Below are 17,827 nucleotides of genomic sequence, written 5' to 3'. Positions count from 1 at the left end.
TGTGGCAACAGTGGATTCATTCAGGTTCCTGGGCACTACCATCTCTCAAGACCTGAAATGTGACACTCACATATAGGCTCCATTGAAAGAGGTTGTAATTCCTTCACCAGCTATGGAAGTTCAACCTGCCACAGGAGCTGCTTCTGCAGTTCTCTGCAGTCAGTCGGTCCTCTGCACTTCTGTAACTGTCTGGTTCGGCTCAACTACCAAATCAGACCTCAGAAGACTACAGAGGATAGTCCGATCTGCTGAGAGAATCATCTGTACATCCCCCTTCCCACTCTCTAAGAAATGAGTGAGTGAGTAAGTGAGTAAAAGGGCTGGCAAAATCACTCTGGACTCCTCACACCCAGGCCACTTCCTCTTTGAAATGTTGCCATCTGGTCGGCACTAAAGCACCAGCACCAGAACAGCCAGGCATAAGAAAAGTTTATTTCGCCATCTACCTCATGAACAATTAAATGCCCCCACTGGGCAATAAACAATACAGAGCACCATTTATAATCATATTTGTTTAGCATACCATATCTCATTCACATTCCCTTGCATTATAACATACCTGTATACAGTACATAGGTTGTATATTGTGTATTTTTTATATTTATTTTGGTAACACTTTCTTATAAACCATTTATTTATCTTTGTTAATGTTAATTTCAGCATTTACTAATGCATTATTAAAATCTTGCTAACATTAGTTAAGGCACTGTGAACTAACATGCACTGAGCCCTTTACAGACATTCTATTCATTGTCTGTCTGTCTAATTTATTTAAATAAATAAAAAATTCTGTTCTGTGCTAGATTAACTGAGACTTGTTACAGCACTTGTATATTGTTGATATTGTTGCCCTTGACTGCTCTAGTTGCTTCTATTGCCCTCATTTGTAAGTCGCTTTGGATAAAAGCGTCTGCTAAATGACTAAATGAAATGAAATGACTAACATGAACAAACATGAACAGCTGGATTTGTATTAACTAACGTTAACAAATATTAACTAGGTGAGGTGAGGTGATGTTTATGGTTAGTTCATATTAATGAATGCATTAACTAATGTTAACTAATACAACCTTATTGTAAAGTGTTACCTTTATTTAATTAATCACATATTTTATTTTTATTATCTGTCTTGTCTGTGCACTGGAAGCCTCTGTCACCAAGACAAATTCCTTGTATGTGTAAGCATACTTGGCAATAAAACTCTTTCTGATTCTGATTAAAATCAGAAACTGCATAATGACCTTGATTATGGCTGGTTGCTTTATTATTTCTTAACCTTTAAGGTGCCACTGTCTTTTTGTGCATGTTGAAATTCATTTGTTACAGCCTGAAAACTGATTGTTCAGTTTTCAACTATGTAAACGTCACCCTTCATGGATTACATGGTCCTGGAGTTCCCTAGTTTTAAAGATGATTAACACTTACAGGAAGAGACTCCGGGATATGTGCCTGCCCGGATGTGGGAGGTTCATTGTAACGTGTTGCATGTGGAAAACTAGTAATTTACCTGGATTATGACTGTTATCCTGCTGTCATTCAACACTTGTCTGTTTTGAAATGCTAAAATGCCCTTTATTATATATATTCTGTCGATAGCATACCCTATAACAACCTTACCCTACTCTTCACCAAATTTTATTTACTTCAAATTATTGTTAACAAAATAATTTCTTTAAATTATTATTCATACAATTATTTATAATATTACAGTTCATATTTTTATGTTAAGAGATTGCTTTTATGATTAATTTTATATGAATCTCTCCATTTGCATTTAAATGCAATCATCAGTGTAAATGGAATAGCTATATAAAGTATACAAAATCTAAAAGTTAGCTAAAATCAACCTGTCTTGGCGTATAACTGTACCTAAGGTTGTTTATAATTCTTTCTTCTTCATACAACCTCTTCCTGCTTTTCTCCGGCCAAATTGCATTGTTTGTGTTATGTCAGCACACACATGTGTTCATTATTGGTATACTGTACAGCCACATTCTTGCAGAATGAGTGAGTTGCAAATGAGTGGTCCAGAAAATATGCTCACCTTCGGTGACCAATTATCCAACCTCATACAAACACACGCAAAAATGAACCCAACCATGTCATGTCAGGGCCTGCATGTGGTTGGATGTGCTAGCAGCTGCTCCTGACTCAAGCCGAGGGGGAAATTCCCCAACCTTAATGCCATCTTGAGAGGAACTCTTGATTTATACATACATTTGAAATGTGATGATGGTGGTATTGTTTGATACTGAGGGCATTTTATTGCTGAGATAAGGGATACTAAATACAGGTCAATAAGATTGTGAATGTTGTGGGTGTTTTGCCTCCTGAAACCTATATGTGAAACACATTTTACAAGTTCTAAATACTCAATATTATCTCTAAGAACATCTCTGATAAATTAATATGTGTCTCAGACATTGCTCACAGAGAAAAATAAATAAATAAACACATTTAAACTGTTATAGAGGCGTAGTCTTGTGTATTCCAGCATGTTTAAATAAGCTCTAATTACATGTGGGTTAATGAAGCTTTGTGGTACATTCCTCTCACTGCGGTGAGTGATCAACCACAGCTTTACAACTTCTTTCCTCTGCCAACTTAAAGAATCCTTTCTGCTCAAACCGCACTTCTCTCACTCCTCATTGACTGTCTTTGGTCAAATACAGTGGGGAGAACAAGTATTTGATACACTGCAAATTTTGCAGGTTTTCCTACTTACAAAGTATGTAGATGTCTGTAATTTTCATAGGTACACTTCAACTGTGAGAGACAGAATCTAAAACAAAAATCCAGAAAATCACATTGTATGATTTTTAAATAATTAATATGCATTTTATTGCATTACATAAGTATTTGATCACCTACCAACCAGTAAGAATTCCGGCTCTCACAGACATGTTAGTTTTTCTTTAAGAGCCCTCATGTTCTCCACTCATTACCTGTATTAACAGCACCTGTTTGAACTCGTTACCTGTATAAAAGACACCTGTCCACACACTCAATCAAACAGACTCCAATTTGCCAATGACCATCTGGATGATCCAGAGGAGGAATGGGAGAAGGTCATGTGGTCTGATGAGACAAAAATAGAGCTTTTTTTTTGTTGTCTAAACTCCACTCGCCGTGTTTGGAGGAAGAAGGATGAGTACAACCCCAAGAACACCATCCCAACCGTGAAGCATGGAGGTGGAAACATCATTCTTTGAGGATGCTTTTCTGCAAAGGGGACAGGGCAACTGCACCGTATTGAGGGGAGGATGGCTGGGGCCATGTATCGCGAGATCTTGGCCAGTAACCTCCTTCCCTCAGTAAGAGCATTGAAGATGGGTCATGGCTGGGTCTTCCAGCATGACAACGACCCGAAAAACACAGCCAGGGTAACTAAGGAGTGGCTCCATAAGAAGCATCTCAAGGTCCTGGAGTGGCCTAGCCAGTCTCCAGACCTGAACCCAATAGAAAATCTTTGGGGGGGGGCTGAAAGTCCGTATTGCCCAGCGACAGCCCCGAAACCTGAAGGATCTGGAGAAGGTCTGTATGGAGGAGTGGGCCAAAATCCCTGCTGCAATTCTTTACCAAATATTAAGTTCTGCTTTTCTGATGTATCAAATACTTATGTTATGCAATAAAATGCAAATTAATTACTTAAAAATCATACAATGTGATTTTGTGGATTTTTGTTTTAGATTCCATCACTCACAGTTGAAGATTACAGACTTCTACATGCTTTGTAAGTGGGCAAACCTGCAAAATCGGCAGTGTATCAAATACTTGTTCCCCCACTGTACATCCTTTTTTATCTCCCACCCCACTTTTTGTTGTTGTTGTTATCGTTGTGTCTTTCATTCTCACTTGAATGTAACCTAATTGCCTTTTAAACTGACTTCGTTAAACAAGTCTGTTTGCGTATAATTCTCTATTTTAAGTGTGGTTTTGCTGCGGCTGTGTCTTTATATGTATATTTCTACATTTCTGTCTCTATATTTCTACAGTGTTGCCCTGCATAGACACTGCTGGGTTTAAAACATCAGTGTTTTTTCAATGGAAGGGAGGAAATGGAAATGTAAAACCACAGGTCTTGCTGAGTTCAGCTTGTGGCTGTTTTGGAGTGACAGTAAATTCTGGATATTGTGCAAGTTATTAATCACTCCTGAGGGGGAAAATGTTTTTTCCTGTGAAATTTTGTCTTATTATATTTATATTACTTGTATTATTATTTATATTTATATTATTATTTATAATAATTATATTACAATTGATTTTGCTGCTGTAACAGTTTCAGTCATTAATCTGTTTTTTATTGTTTACAACTAATGTAGAATCTGCAACTAATGTAATATCTCTCTTGCACACAATTCATCCAGGAACAACATCATTCTGACAACTGAACACCCAATTACCCTCTAGGCTTTAAATGAATCATTACAGTGAGGCCTGCTCTATGAAAAGATTTGCAGAACTTCTCCAGCCAGACGGAAGAGTCATCTGGGATTTATCAACACCAGCCCTTTGAGTCACAGTTCCCATGGATTACAGGCATGAATTTATTTTGATGTTGCTTTTTCTTTTCAGCCTATAGTTTCACATGACACCTTAGGCTCTAAATAATAAATCTGTGCATTTGATTGAGTGCATTTACTCTTACACGTTCTTCAGTTTTGTGGGACAGGTGAACTTCATCTTCACCAAAAGATATTATAAATATTATTTGGTGGGTGTATCATATTGGGTTTGGATATAATGTGATCATTTGTTTTATTCTAGTTTTGAAGTACTGGCCGGAGATGACTGGTGACATTTAGCCTACAGGGCTCACTTTGGCTCATTTACAGTCATGTTTATGTTGATTAAACAGCACTTTCCCAGTCAAATAAAGCACAATATATACATAATTCCAAAAACACATCAAATACATATGCACTTGCACAGTACTGCAGGGTATATCCAGTGACATGATGGAAGTGAATTTGGCAGGATGACGGCTCTCTTGAGGAAGTATTGTAGCTGACAGGTGATGGGATAGAGTTTGTGTCAATCCATCTCATTCTGAAACTGCATGGGACTTTGAAGGATGGTGGCTGTTACAGTTGCCCAAGGGCGGAGAAGTGGAGAATTCTTGGATTTGTGTTGTTCCATATTTATCAACTCTATTTGTTGACATAAGCTTCCTACGAAGTACCAATGTTTGCAACAAAAAAAGTGTATTGGCTCATATCCTCACTGGTAATGATTAGGACCAAAAAAAAAATCCCCATAAACTCCTATAAGTGTCATCACATACTGTATGTAGCCACAGGAAATGATTCAAGCTCTTATGCAAACACCTAGTCCGCATTTGCTGCGCTAGTAGCAAAGCAAAGAGCAAGTCCCTTTGATGTTAAGACCATAAAATTCCTACTTTTTTGCTTCAGCCTTCTGTTTTGTTTCTTCCCGTATACCTTGCATTCAAAGATAAAGAGCTGTCTTACCGGCAGATCTGCTTGATTTAACATCTGTTTTATTTTCTGCAACTGGAAATGTATGTCAGCATTGTGGTGAATGATGTGTCTAAAATGATTCAGTTGATACACACAGAGGCCAGGTTCACACAGCAACACAATACAGTTGTCAATATTGCTGGATGGTCAAGTATTGTGACTCTCTGTATAAAAGCTGCTGGTTAATTGGGATTTGATTATCCCAATGCTATTGATCTCTTATCGTGTCAACTGACTGTGATAGACATTTCAGATGTTGCCATATTTGATATTTACTTTATTTTTCATTGCTTGTTATTGTGATATATTTCTGGTTAGTGCAGGAATATCACGTACATATACTTTCTGTATGTAAAAGCTGTTCAATCATGACAACTCTCGGAGTGAATAGATTCAACCAACATTTTATTAGCATAGAGCATAGAATGTACATAGGCTTGATTTTGGCGGACGAGATCTGCTACGCTACTGCTGAGAAAATACATAATGTTCACCTTAGTCAAGGTAACAACAAGGAAAGGCTGCTGCAGAATGATATAACCCCCGTAGCAGATCTCTACAGGTGGCGCTGGGGAGGAGGTGGGATTATAGGAGTTCTCATATTGTGCGGCGTGCTGCTAATGGCTAGGATACGGTATAAATAAAGCCATGTAAATGAGGAAGTACCTCTGATTGGTTGGTATCGTAGAACTGAAAGAACCAATCAGCGATTAATAGAGTTTCATGACTGAACTTTATATTTGTGAACGAGAGAGTCTGAGAGTCACATCTGTAATTGAATAATAATAATAGCAATACTAATAATAAACTTTATTTTATATAGTGCCTTAAAAGCAGCTTCTCATGGCACTTTACACAATAAAAAGATAAATAAAAAAAATAAAAAAAATACAGAATAAAAAAGTGCACAGATTGAGCAAACGTTGTCTTATTTTAAATCTAGCTTTACGAGCTTTCAGAATACGCTTTAGTATCAGTACTCGTCTCTTTTCCGCCATTTTGTTAATTACCTCTTTATTAAAACAATACATAACTACCAAAAGCAGCGCTGCTTGCATCTCCTCCACTTGTTATTGTTGCAGACAGTGTCGCGCAAAAATGATTCCTGTCCGTCTCAGTCCCACGTCTCTGGGCTAATTTGCCTAATCTACCCGGTACTTTAGACCACAGTGGAAACGCAGACAGTAGCAGATCTGGGGGGAAAAAAGTTCCTGTAAAAAAAGTTCCTGGTACAGATTGTTCCGGGTAATTTCGGTGGAAACGTGGCTATAGAGGAACCACTTTTGGTGCTATATAGCACCATATCTTGACATATTCTGTATATGGTAGCGGTGCTATATAGCACCTTAGTCAAAGAACCGCTGAAGAACCTCTGAAGAACCACTGAAGCACCAAAATTGGTGCTATATAGCACTTAAAAAGGTTCCCCTATTATTAGCCTAGAACCATTTTTGGTGAAAAAAAAACCTTTTGTTTTTAGAGTGTATTTATTTTTGTGGCATGCAGCAAAAAAAAATACAACTATTATATTACTAATAATATCATTGAATATAACTCTAATTTTGTTAATTGCTTTTTGTTTGTAGTCTAGAGACAAATTCAAATCGGCAGCAGCTTTTTGCTGCTGAGTTGGGATACCTTTTTTACCGCAGGTTGATTTCATCATTCCTACCCCTTTGGAACACCTCCCCAGGACATAGCAATGCTATCAACCAATTTGTACGTATTTTACGAGATGCCAATTTTTGATTGTCCATTGGGTTAAATTTGTTGCGCATACCTGGCAACCCTGAGGCCAATGAACATGAGCTTGCAGAGAAAGTGTTTAAATGGAATGGAGAATTCCTGCATAAATTTCCATGAATTTTTCCATGTCGTGTTCTCCGGAAGGTCCAGTTATGACATTTTAACTAAACGTTATGAGGTCAAAATAAATAAAAAAAATGTCTGTGCATTTTCTTTCAGTTTTACACATTTTCTTTGAATGCAATGATTTAGTAAAAACAACACCAAAATAAATAAATAAACTGCAGCTGATAGTTTCGATATGACTTGGGAGTGATATTTCCAGCAAACATCATTTTGCTGATGTACAAAATTACCCCCAATGGAGAACAATCTTGTTTAGAAATCCAGTTTCATATTTGCTCTGCTCTACTGTGTATTGCCATTAAATTAAGCTGAAATATCCATCAGCATCTTTTTATAGAATACATGGCTGGGGTGCAGCCCTCCATTTCACAAGCGGTCATAGGTGATAAACACAATAAGGAATTACTCTCAATGATTTATGAACAGTTTATTCGGTTGTTCAGCCATTTCGTAACACAAATCTCATGGGCCAAACATATCATAAAATATTATTAGAGTATTGTTTTCCTAAAAAGCTGCCTGCTGGAGTGGGACGAAGCCAAATGTGAGGGTTCAGTGTCTGTGTAGGCTTTGGCTGGAAGACCAGGGCAGGGCAGACTATGTTGCTGTGGTTGTTTTATAGCCAGCAATCTCTGCCTGCGACATTTAAAACATAATTATTTTCATGCATCACCCTGACAGTTTAAGAAGAGGCAGACGCAGATCGGTTCTATCACACAGGATCTTTTCTGCTTTTGTGTAGTCACATCACACTGATGTCACACTCACATCCTCATTGTTGTGATGCAATAACCTATGTCTGTTTGCTGCGGTTTCCTCTTGTCACATTATGGAGTGAGAAATGTGTCCTCAAATAAAGGTAATTTACTGTTGCCAAACAAGGCAAGTTGATATTTTGTTCCCAGCAGAGGATGCTGGGGGGTGTGCTAGGCGTTTTTTGGATGTAGAATAGCAAAAACAATGTGGCATTCTCTATAGCCCTGGAGACGTTTTCATTACTCACTTGACGCCATACTTAAACACATACAGATGTTTCCGCATAAGCACTCTGGATAGGTTTTGTGAAACCTGGATATATGACAGATGCAAATAGTAGCGCCCATACGATTGTGCATAAATTATTGTAAATTGATGTCCCAGCTTATATAAATAGTTATAACAGGGCTTGATTACCATAAAAAAAATTAACAGAGTGTCAGCAAGTCATTATAGAAAGTTTATAATAGAAATACATGAAGTGAGAAATCATCCGACGGGATTATAACAACAACAGTGCAAAAACCAAACCTGACCACATCAGCAAGTTTTGTCATGCTTTTTGGATTTTGGTTTCTTTCTAAGTATAGCACAACAGCCAACATATGTGTGTGTGGTTGTTATGCTAATCCGTATTGACATTTTTTGTACATTTGACATTTACCATCGTCATAGGAAGCTTCGTCCTTTCATGGGGGTTTTCATGGCTAAACTTTAAATGAACAACAGCACTCTCCACAACAAAGTCGAATGTCAGAAGAACATAAACACCAGTATATTTCCCTTGTTTTGTTTTTAAGTTTAAAGAGTCCCTCCCTTGTTGTCTAATGAGAAAATTGTGCACACTCTGTGCATTAAACAAGTCGTAATGTGGACTTAGCCTACTCTACTTCAGCATGATCAAAAAAAGAACAAAATAAATGTGAGTAAATGAGTGTAAAGATGTGTGTAAATATGACAGAGAAGCTGCTATTTGAAATAAATTGTGTAATAAAGATCTAACATTGTGAATATGTCAGGATGTGTAAGAACAACTTAAAGAAAATTCTCAGAATCTCCAAATTTTTAGCATATGTCCTAATAATGTATTGTTCACCATTATGTTAGTTAAACTCACCAAATACAAACTTGCACGTCAATACACACGCACGCACGCACACACACACACACACATGTTAAAAAAGTGACCACATTATATTGTAATCTTTATTATAGTTTTAACAAATCAAATGCATTTCCCAACACAACTCCACCCACAGGATACAGACATTACAGTACACCATAAAAGTGTCAAAACTATTTCTGATAAAATGCTCTCAACATGTTTGATATATTGCCCTATATGGTCATGCTTTCTATAGCAATATACTTTAAAATCAGGGTTTTTTGTTTATTGGCTTTGGTACTATTTTAAGGTGTACATTTTCAAAAACTCTTAGTACAAAAATCCAAACTGATCACACTTGTAACACAGCTAGTCATTCTTTCAAAACCTGATTTAATGCTTTCATTCAGTTGCACATATTTTCAGTCCATATAATCATTGTTTCAAACTCGAGATTATTATAATATGTAATGAGAACATTTGGTTTAATCACTGAAACACAACAGTGTGATCTTTCAGTTTAGTACTTTTAAAAATCAGTTCATCCAACAGCAAACAATGCAAGACATGTTTCAAATCTCCCTCGTTGCTGAATTATCTACAGTAACACAGGCTACATTTGCCTCATAGAAAATACACTTACATTACCTAACTTATGTAATTGGATCCATAATGTTCGTAATAGTATTCAGTGTGTTATCAAAAGGTGTGATAAAGTTATGACACAGCCATGAGGTTCTGTGCTACAACAGAGTTTGCTGCCAATAAATGTTCTCACTGTACCATATGACGGAATCTACTGTAGTTGAGCTTTATAAGGTGTATGATTATAATAACAGTGTATGATTATGATTCTGGCAACATTACAAATCAGAAGTCATTTTAGTCATCACGCCGGAGACGGGTTTATTGAGGATGTCAATTTCCAATTTGACAGTCTTTACCATGGTAATCTGTTTACATTTCTGTTTTCATTTCATATCCATATCGGAAATTGCAAATAAAGTAGAAACTATGCCTATATAATCAATATCTATAGAAATCTATTGGTGTACCAAATGATTCATTGATTACCCATTAAGATCAGTTGGATTAAATAACAGACATATGTATTAAACTGAACGAGAAGAGATGCAAATCAAAAGTTTGAGAGCTTTATGAAAGACTGTGAATGAAACATGTATAAAGATGAAACACTTATTTTGTGTAGTGAAAAGGATACTTTGTGGTTTTGTGTATTGTACTAACACAACTGAAAATATGCTGAAATGTTTGAAAAAAAGTGTATACTTTTGATGATCTGTTGTGATATTAGCACTATGCGTTTTGAAAATGTACACCTTGCTTGTGAAAATAGTACCAAGGCGGAAAAAAAACCTGTAAAACAGAAAAATAGTAATTATGGATTGGAGTTCCAAACCTCTTGATGGTTGTTTATGACAAAAATTCTGAGCGACAAACATGCAAGTGCAGTGACAAGACTAAACCTCAACTGGGATGCACTTGTCCTGAAGGTTTATATCATGACACAAACAACTCAAACAAGCGTTCCTTGCCCTTGGCATCCACTAAATCTGAAACAATTTAAGTAAACAACATGTGAATTCTCATAAGCAAACGTGGTTCATTAATGTGAAAACACTAATACAGATTCACTGATGGATGGCAGATGTAAATAAGCTTTTACATTTGAATTCTAAAATGCTGTTATTTCCTGGTTTGCCTTGTTATCCAATTATGTGCAATTAAGCATCTGCGTTATTATGTTGTTGGAAGTGATTATGCCTGCTTGTGATCAGGTTTCGTCTTTCGCTCCTGATGAAATAATTAAAAAGGATGTTGCATTTGTGTCGGAAGTGTCTCAGACACAAGAATGTCTTTACACAATGAAGCTTTACTGTGTATCTCTGTGTACTAAATGTTCAGATTTGCCCCACTATCACTCTATGCAGTCTGAGTTTGTTCAATTAAAAAACGATATTATACTTTGCCCTACGTTATTCTGTATTCTAAATGTATTTATAAAATAAACCTAATTTTATTTATGTCCTTATACAGGCAGTCACCACCCCACTGTAGCCGCTGATTCATTATCAAGCGTATTGAGAGAGAGGAAATGAATTTTCATGTCCAAAATAGAGACATGCTTTATACAAGATACTTTTAGTTATGACAGAAGTGTTTCCTGTTTTAGTTTGTCACAGTTTATTAATGCACTAATGCATTTGTTTATATCAAATATATTGTGAGTGTTTTACATTATGTGATGTGTGTGCATGACATGTTCCTAAAAACACACCACTGAAATTAGGAAATTAGCATATGATTGTATTTTTTGCATCACTTTAGAACACCCACATCCTCATTTTGAAAACATAATTAGGCAACTTTTCTGAACATCAACAGCTGATGGAGCAATTGATGAGAGCAATTTATTAGAATTTCCTTTGCCTCTGGGCCCTAAACTACTCATGTCAACACAGACTAACATGAATACACTTGTGCAACATTGAGTTTTGTAAGTTTATAGAGCTGCGTTAAGACACCTGTATGTAGGTCTATGTCATTCCAACACAGTCTCATGGCAAATTATTACTACGTTTTGGTGAATTAGTGGCTAATTCGTATTAATTCGTGGAATCTCATTCTTAAGTTTTTGTACGATCTGCTTACGCCCCAGTGAAGGGGCGTTCAGGGGTGGACCTTCATGCTTATTTTCTTCTAATAATTGTACGTTTTGCCACCTTGTAACATTGTTGCATTTTCCTGTGAGATCAGGTTGATCATTCAGCTTCATGAATGTTGTGCCATAAATCTGGCACCTTTTCAGTTTATGGGTTTTCCAAATATGTACTTACAAAGAGTGACTTTACATCCATCCATGGTACATCCAAAAAAATACGAAAACATCGAAAACCAACATATAAATATAATCTATTTTATATTTAATTTCTTATATCTAGTACATTTATGTTATAATGGTTTATTAATAATTACTCTATATAAGTGCAATTACATATATCAATTGCTAAAATATGTATGTGTATTTATTTATTTATTTTGCATAAATACATTTATACTCATATAGCCAATTCCTAAAATCATATACTATTCATTCATTCATTCATTCATTTATACTTCTATAGCTAATTGCTAAAAAATATTTATTTATATTTCTTGTACATAAGTACATTTATACTTGTATAGCCAATTGTTAAAGATATTTATTATGTATTTATTTTCCATGAATATATTTATAGTCTTGTAGCAACTGCTAAATATATATACTATTTATTTATTCACTTTACATTTACATAAATACAGTCATATTCATAAAGCCTATTTTGTGTATATATATATATATATATATATATATATATATATATATATATATATATATATATATATATATATATATATATATATATAGTGGCCATTTATTTTAAGTAACTAGATAAAAGACAAGACAGTGTTTGTTGTCATCTTTTGTGTCTTCAAGCTCATTGTGAGGTTGCTGGAAAGCCCCTTATTTTTTGAATGGACAAAAAAAAATTCACTCCTTTCAGTGGGCAAGTGTTTGGTAAGTGGGAGTGCTAAAATGACCGACGGGAGGTGGGTGGGTGCTCAGTGACTAATCTCCGAGGTGCACATAAATACTGCCTTCAGGGCACAAGAGAAGACACAAATCAGGAGGAGAAGACACAACAAGACTGCATGCACTTTGTCTCTCCACTTGTTTTTCTAGGTTTGAGTCTGTTTTCTTTTTCTCAAAGTTTACTTTTTTCAAAGTTTTGATTCTTGACTTGACACTCTAAACATGAGACTTGGAGTCGTGGTGTTTCTGGTTCTTGGAACCTGTTCTTTAAGAGCTTGGTGCGTGCCACTCAAATCTGTGTATGTGACGTTTCCTGGAGATGTGATAAAGAACATGACGGACACACAGCTGGCAGATGTGAGTATATTAAGTTTTAGTTCATGGTTTTTATGATATGGATATCTACTATCTGTCCTCTACTTTTAAAATGGTACAAATGCAGTTTTACTATTCTAAAAGAATACCTTTCTGTATAAATATTTGACTCCAGGAGTACCTGAAGCGTTTCGGCTACATAGATGTTCTCCAGAAGAGCGGACTGCAGGCAGTTGTGTCCACTTCTAAAGCTCTGAAGAAGCTCCAGCGGCAGCTCGGGCTGGAGGAGACGGGGTCGCTTGACCAACCCACCGTTGATGCCATGAAGCAGCCTCGCTGTGGGGTCCCAGACATCCGCAACTATCAGACTTTTGAAGGAGACCTGAAGTGGGATCACACTGATGTTACATACAGGTGAGATATTATCTGCACCAAACCTTTGACTACAACACTTTTAAATCTCATAGGTTTGTGATGAACATGTTCTAAATCTATTGCATTGTTTTGACTTGATTTGGCAGGACTTTGAACTATTCACCAGACATGGAAGCCTCTTTGATCGATGACGCCTTTGCCAGAGCTTTCAAAGTCTGGAGTGACGTTACCCCTCTGACGTTCACACGCCTCTATGACGGCACTGCTGATATCATGATCTCCTTTGGGAAAGCTGGTGAGTTGAGTTTTTGTAATGAATAAAAGTATTGATTAAACACTTGAACTTTTTGAGAAGGTTTGAATGAGCTGCTGTTTTTGTTTCAGATCACGGAGATCCTTACCCTTTTGATGGGAAAGATGGACTTCTGGCTCACGCTTATCCTCCAGGTGAGGGAGTGCAAGGAGATGCCCATTTTGATGATGATGAATACTGGACCCTTGGATCTGGACCTGGTGAGAGTGATTCTTACTTGATTCATATTTCAATACACCCCAATTTCACAGTATGAATGAACGGCAGTGGCTTTAATATAAATAGTTTAAATATCATGTAGCTTCATACAGTTTCATAGGAGGCATAGTGGGACAACAGCTCCCTCTACAGTTTTGAGTGTATAGTAACAGTTAGAGTGTGTCCTAAAACCGGGGTGTCATAATATTTTAAATATTTGCTTTAGGTTCCATCTAATAACCATAAAAAGCCAATTACTTAAATTTGAATATAATATCACACTTAATATTTTTAATATAGCCTACTGTATCGTATAAATGAGTTCTTATATTTAAAGTTTGAGTTCTTATGTATATTTTAAATATTTTCTTTGAGTTCTATCCAATAAAAAGCCAGTTACTTAATTTTGGAAACATATTGTCTTTATATTATCACACTTAATATTTTTCATATATAGTATAAATGTGTCCTTATATATTCAACAAAATTAAAGCTCAGGTCCCTCACAAGGGGATCATCATATATTTAAGTTATATATACATTTTTGGAGTAGACAATGACATTTTTATGTGTCTCCTTCAGCCATTCAAACCCGCTATGGCAATGCAGATGGTGCAATGTGTCACTTCCCCTTCCTGTTTGAGGGAATATCCTACTCCACCTGCACCACCGAGGGCCGCACAGATGGTCTCCCCTGGTGCGCAACCACTGCAGACTACGACAAGGACAAGAAATTTGGCTTCTGTCCCAGTGAGCGTAAGTGTTCCAGTAATAATTTCATGGGGCTTTCATTTCAAAACAGACATTTAAACGGACTCCTTTGCCCTTAATATATGGAATTAATGTGAGAGTATTTCAGCAAGCACAAGTGTTTATTCTTTTGAGCATGTCTAACATTCCGTCTCTGTTTTCCCACAGTTCTCTTCACGTTTGGTGGGAACAGCAATGAAGCACCATGTGTTTTCCCCTTCGTGTTCCAGGGAGTAAAATATGACTCGTGCACCATAGATGGACGAACTGATGGGTACCGTTGGTGTGCCACTACAGCTAACTTTGACACTGATACCCAGTATGGATTCTGCCCTAATAGAGGTGAGCTCATGCTTTCAGACTAGCAAATATGCAATAATAATATGTTCTCAAAGTTTCAGCAGCTCACAATCAGATTTTTAGTTTTTTCACAAACAAAGCACATATCTATCTATCATCTTTTATAATATAATATTTTCCCCTCACAGATACAGCTGTGATTGGTGGAAATTCAGAAGGCGAGCCATGCCAGTTTCCTTTCACCTTCCTGGGACAGACATACAGTTCCTGCACCAGTGAAGGTCGTAGTGATGGAAAACTCTGGTGTGCAACTACCAGCAACTATGACACAGATAAAAAATGGGGATTTTGCCCTGATAGGGGTAAGTGATACTCATCTCCTTCAGACACTCTAAAAATATGAAAGTGAGACATTAGCTAACATGACTTTTCTCTCATAGGATACAGTCTGTTTCTGGTGGCTGCTCATGAGTTTGGACATGCACTTGGTTTGGACCACTCCAACATCAAAGATGCTCTGATGTATCCCATGTACAGATATATAGAGGATTTCTCCTTGAATCAGGATGATGTTGAAGGCATTCAGTATCTCTATGGTATTTATACAATTAAATGATCCATCATTCACTGATTAAGTTTACTATGCATGTTCTTATTTAAGATTCAAGAATTTGGTCTTGAAACGTAAAGGTCTTGTACAATTCTGGTTTTATAGGACCTAAAACTGGCCCTAATCCCACTCCTCCAAAACCAAAGACCACCACTTCCTCTCCAATTGTGCCAACTAAACCCACACCAAGTGAGAAAACAACCACTGTTTCCACCACAACACATGTAGTAGACCCATCACAGGATGCCTGCCAAATCAAGGAATTTGATGCCATCAGTGAAATCCAGAAAGAGCTTCATTTCTTCAAGGATGGGTATGAGCTGTTATTCTATATACTGACATGAACTTGCAAACATAACTAAAGCATTTCATCAATTCTCCAATACATGTTTTAAATGTTCTTTTTTTAACATCTAAGGCACTACTGGAAGATCTCAAGCAGTGGAGAACGCAAAGGCCCTTTCTTGGTATCAGAGAAGTGGCCTGCCCTGCCAGCCATCATTAACAGTGCCTTTGAGGACCAGCTCACCAAAAAGATCTACTTCTTTGCAGGTACTTATTAATCAAATTGAGATATTTCACCATTATTGCAGCATATGTTGAAGTTCAGATATATAACAGTGCTGTATTTTATGTGCACAGATAAACAGTTCTGGGTTTATACTGGAAAAGATGTTCTTGGACCACGTAAAATCGAAAAGCTCGGCCTACCAAGTGACTTGGACAGAGTGGAGGGATCTGTGCAGAGAGGAAAAGGCAAGGTGCTCCTGTTTAATGGAGAGAACTTCTGGAGGTAAGTAACTTTGCTTCAAGGCTGTAACTGTAACTGACCATAAAGTGTCAAGCATTGAGCTATAGAAAAATTCTAATTTAATGACAATAATAATAATTCTAGTTTGTCTCTTATTTATTGTCACAGACTCGATGTGAAGGCTCAGCTGATCGACAGAGGATACCCTCGATACACTGACTCAGTTTTTGGTGGAGTGCCCATCGATGCACATGATGTGTTCCTCTACAAGGGTAAGTTAGATTGTTTTTCAAATTCTAAATAACTACTCTAATTTATCTGATCAAGCAAATTAAATTTGTTCTTTCTATTTTTTTATATTTTGCAGGATTCTTTTACTTCTGCCGGGAGAGTTTCTACTGGAGAATGAATGCCAGAAGGCAGGTTGACCGTGTCGGTTATGTAAAGTACGACATCCTGAAATGCTAAGAAGTGCAGTCACTCGGCACAGTGAAGACGTCCAACATCCTAACCTGATGACAGAGCCCTTTTTTAATAGGGAAACCATTTCTCTTCTGTGTAAAATGTAGTGAGGAAGACACAGACAGAATGTATTAAATTTTAAATCCTGTTTTGGGGATTTTGACTTTAACTGTTATAGGAGAAGAACAGTTTTAACACTGAAATTATCATAGGCACATGAAATGGGATGTTAGGCATATTTGTCTCATTGTCTGTCAGCTTTAACATGGTCTTATAATTTATTATTTCAGCTTACTATACAACTGCTTTGGTCATGATGAGTTTCTTAAACGCACATTAAGAGAAACTATAATCTTGTTCTATAAAACGTCAATGAGGCAATGCCAGTCTAACTCTAGGAATTAACTTTGTTTGTAAATGTATGAGTGGAGTCATCACAGGAACATTGTAGCCTAAATGCAAAGTATCTATTCTCTGTGTTGACCCCACTCAAGATTTTTTTCAAAGCAAAGGTTTATTTTTTAGCCTTAGTGCTAATGTTGAGATGTTATTAAGCCCATATTTTTGGTGTATTATGTAATCATTTGCCTGGTGTAAATGATAGTATTAATATTATTAATATTAATTTAATGTTCCACTTTCCACTTATTTATAGTATTTTTATTTGTTTGCTGCATTACGTTTACTCAATAAATTTGTAAACAAGATCATTCAATATGTGCGATGTGTACTATTTGGCCTGTGTGAATTTTTGGACTGTTACTCTAAGAGAATGAAACCCCATTGTTATTGTTAGGATTTGTATTATTATTAGGGGTTCAAGCTCGTAAGGGCTGATTAATAGAATAGGCTCATAACTCCTAAACCATTAGGCCTAGGCTCAAGTGTCTTATATCTTTGGCTCAAGACGGATAAAATGCATGCAGATTTGCTCGTCACCCTGGG

At 36.6% G+C, this 17,827-nt stretch overlaps 1 protein-coding gene across 1 annotated transcript; it reads left to right on the top strand.

Moving 5' to 3' along the window:
- The first annotated feature begins 12,820 nt into the window (after positions 1-12,820).
- On the top strand, positions 12,821-17,610 carry LOC307132232 (matrix metalloproteinase-9-like). Its single transcript, XM_079826404.1, has 13 exons — positions 12,821-13,165; positions 13,299-13,537; positions 13,645-13,793; positions 13,883-14,011; positions 14,592-14,765; positions 14,928-15,101; positions 15,248-15,421; positions 15,500-15,655; positions 15,775-15,982; positions 16,088-16,221; positions 16,312-16,462; positions 16,589-16,692; positions 16,788-17,610. The coding sequence occupies exons 1-13, from the start codon at positions 13,031-13,033 to the stop codon at positions 16,886-16,888; spliced, it is 2,028 nt and encodes a 675-aa protein (XP_079682530.1). The 5' UTR covers positions 12,821-13,030; the 3' UTR covers positions 16,889-17,610.
- The last annotated feature ends 217 nt before the right edge of the window (positions 17,611-17,827 follow it).

The sequence above is a fragment of the Gobio gobio genome (assembly GCF_949357685.1).
Source record: "Gobio gobio genome assembly, chromosome: 10".
In the NCBI taxonomy this organism is placed as follows: Eukaryota; Metazoa; Chordata; class Actinopteri; order Cypriniformes; family Gobionidae; genus Gobio; species Gobio gobio.
This window is presented reverse-complemented; position numbering and strand designations above follow the sequence as displayed.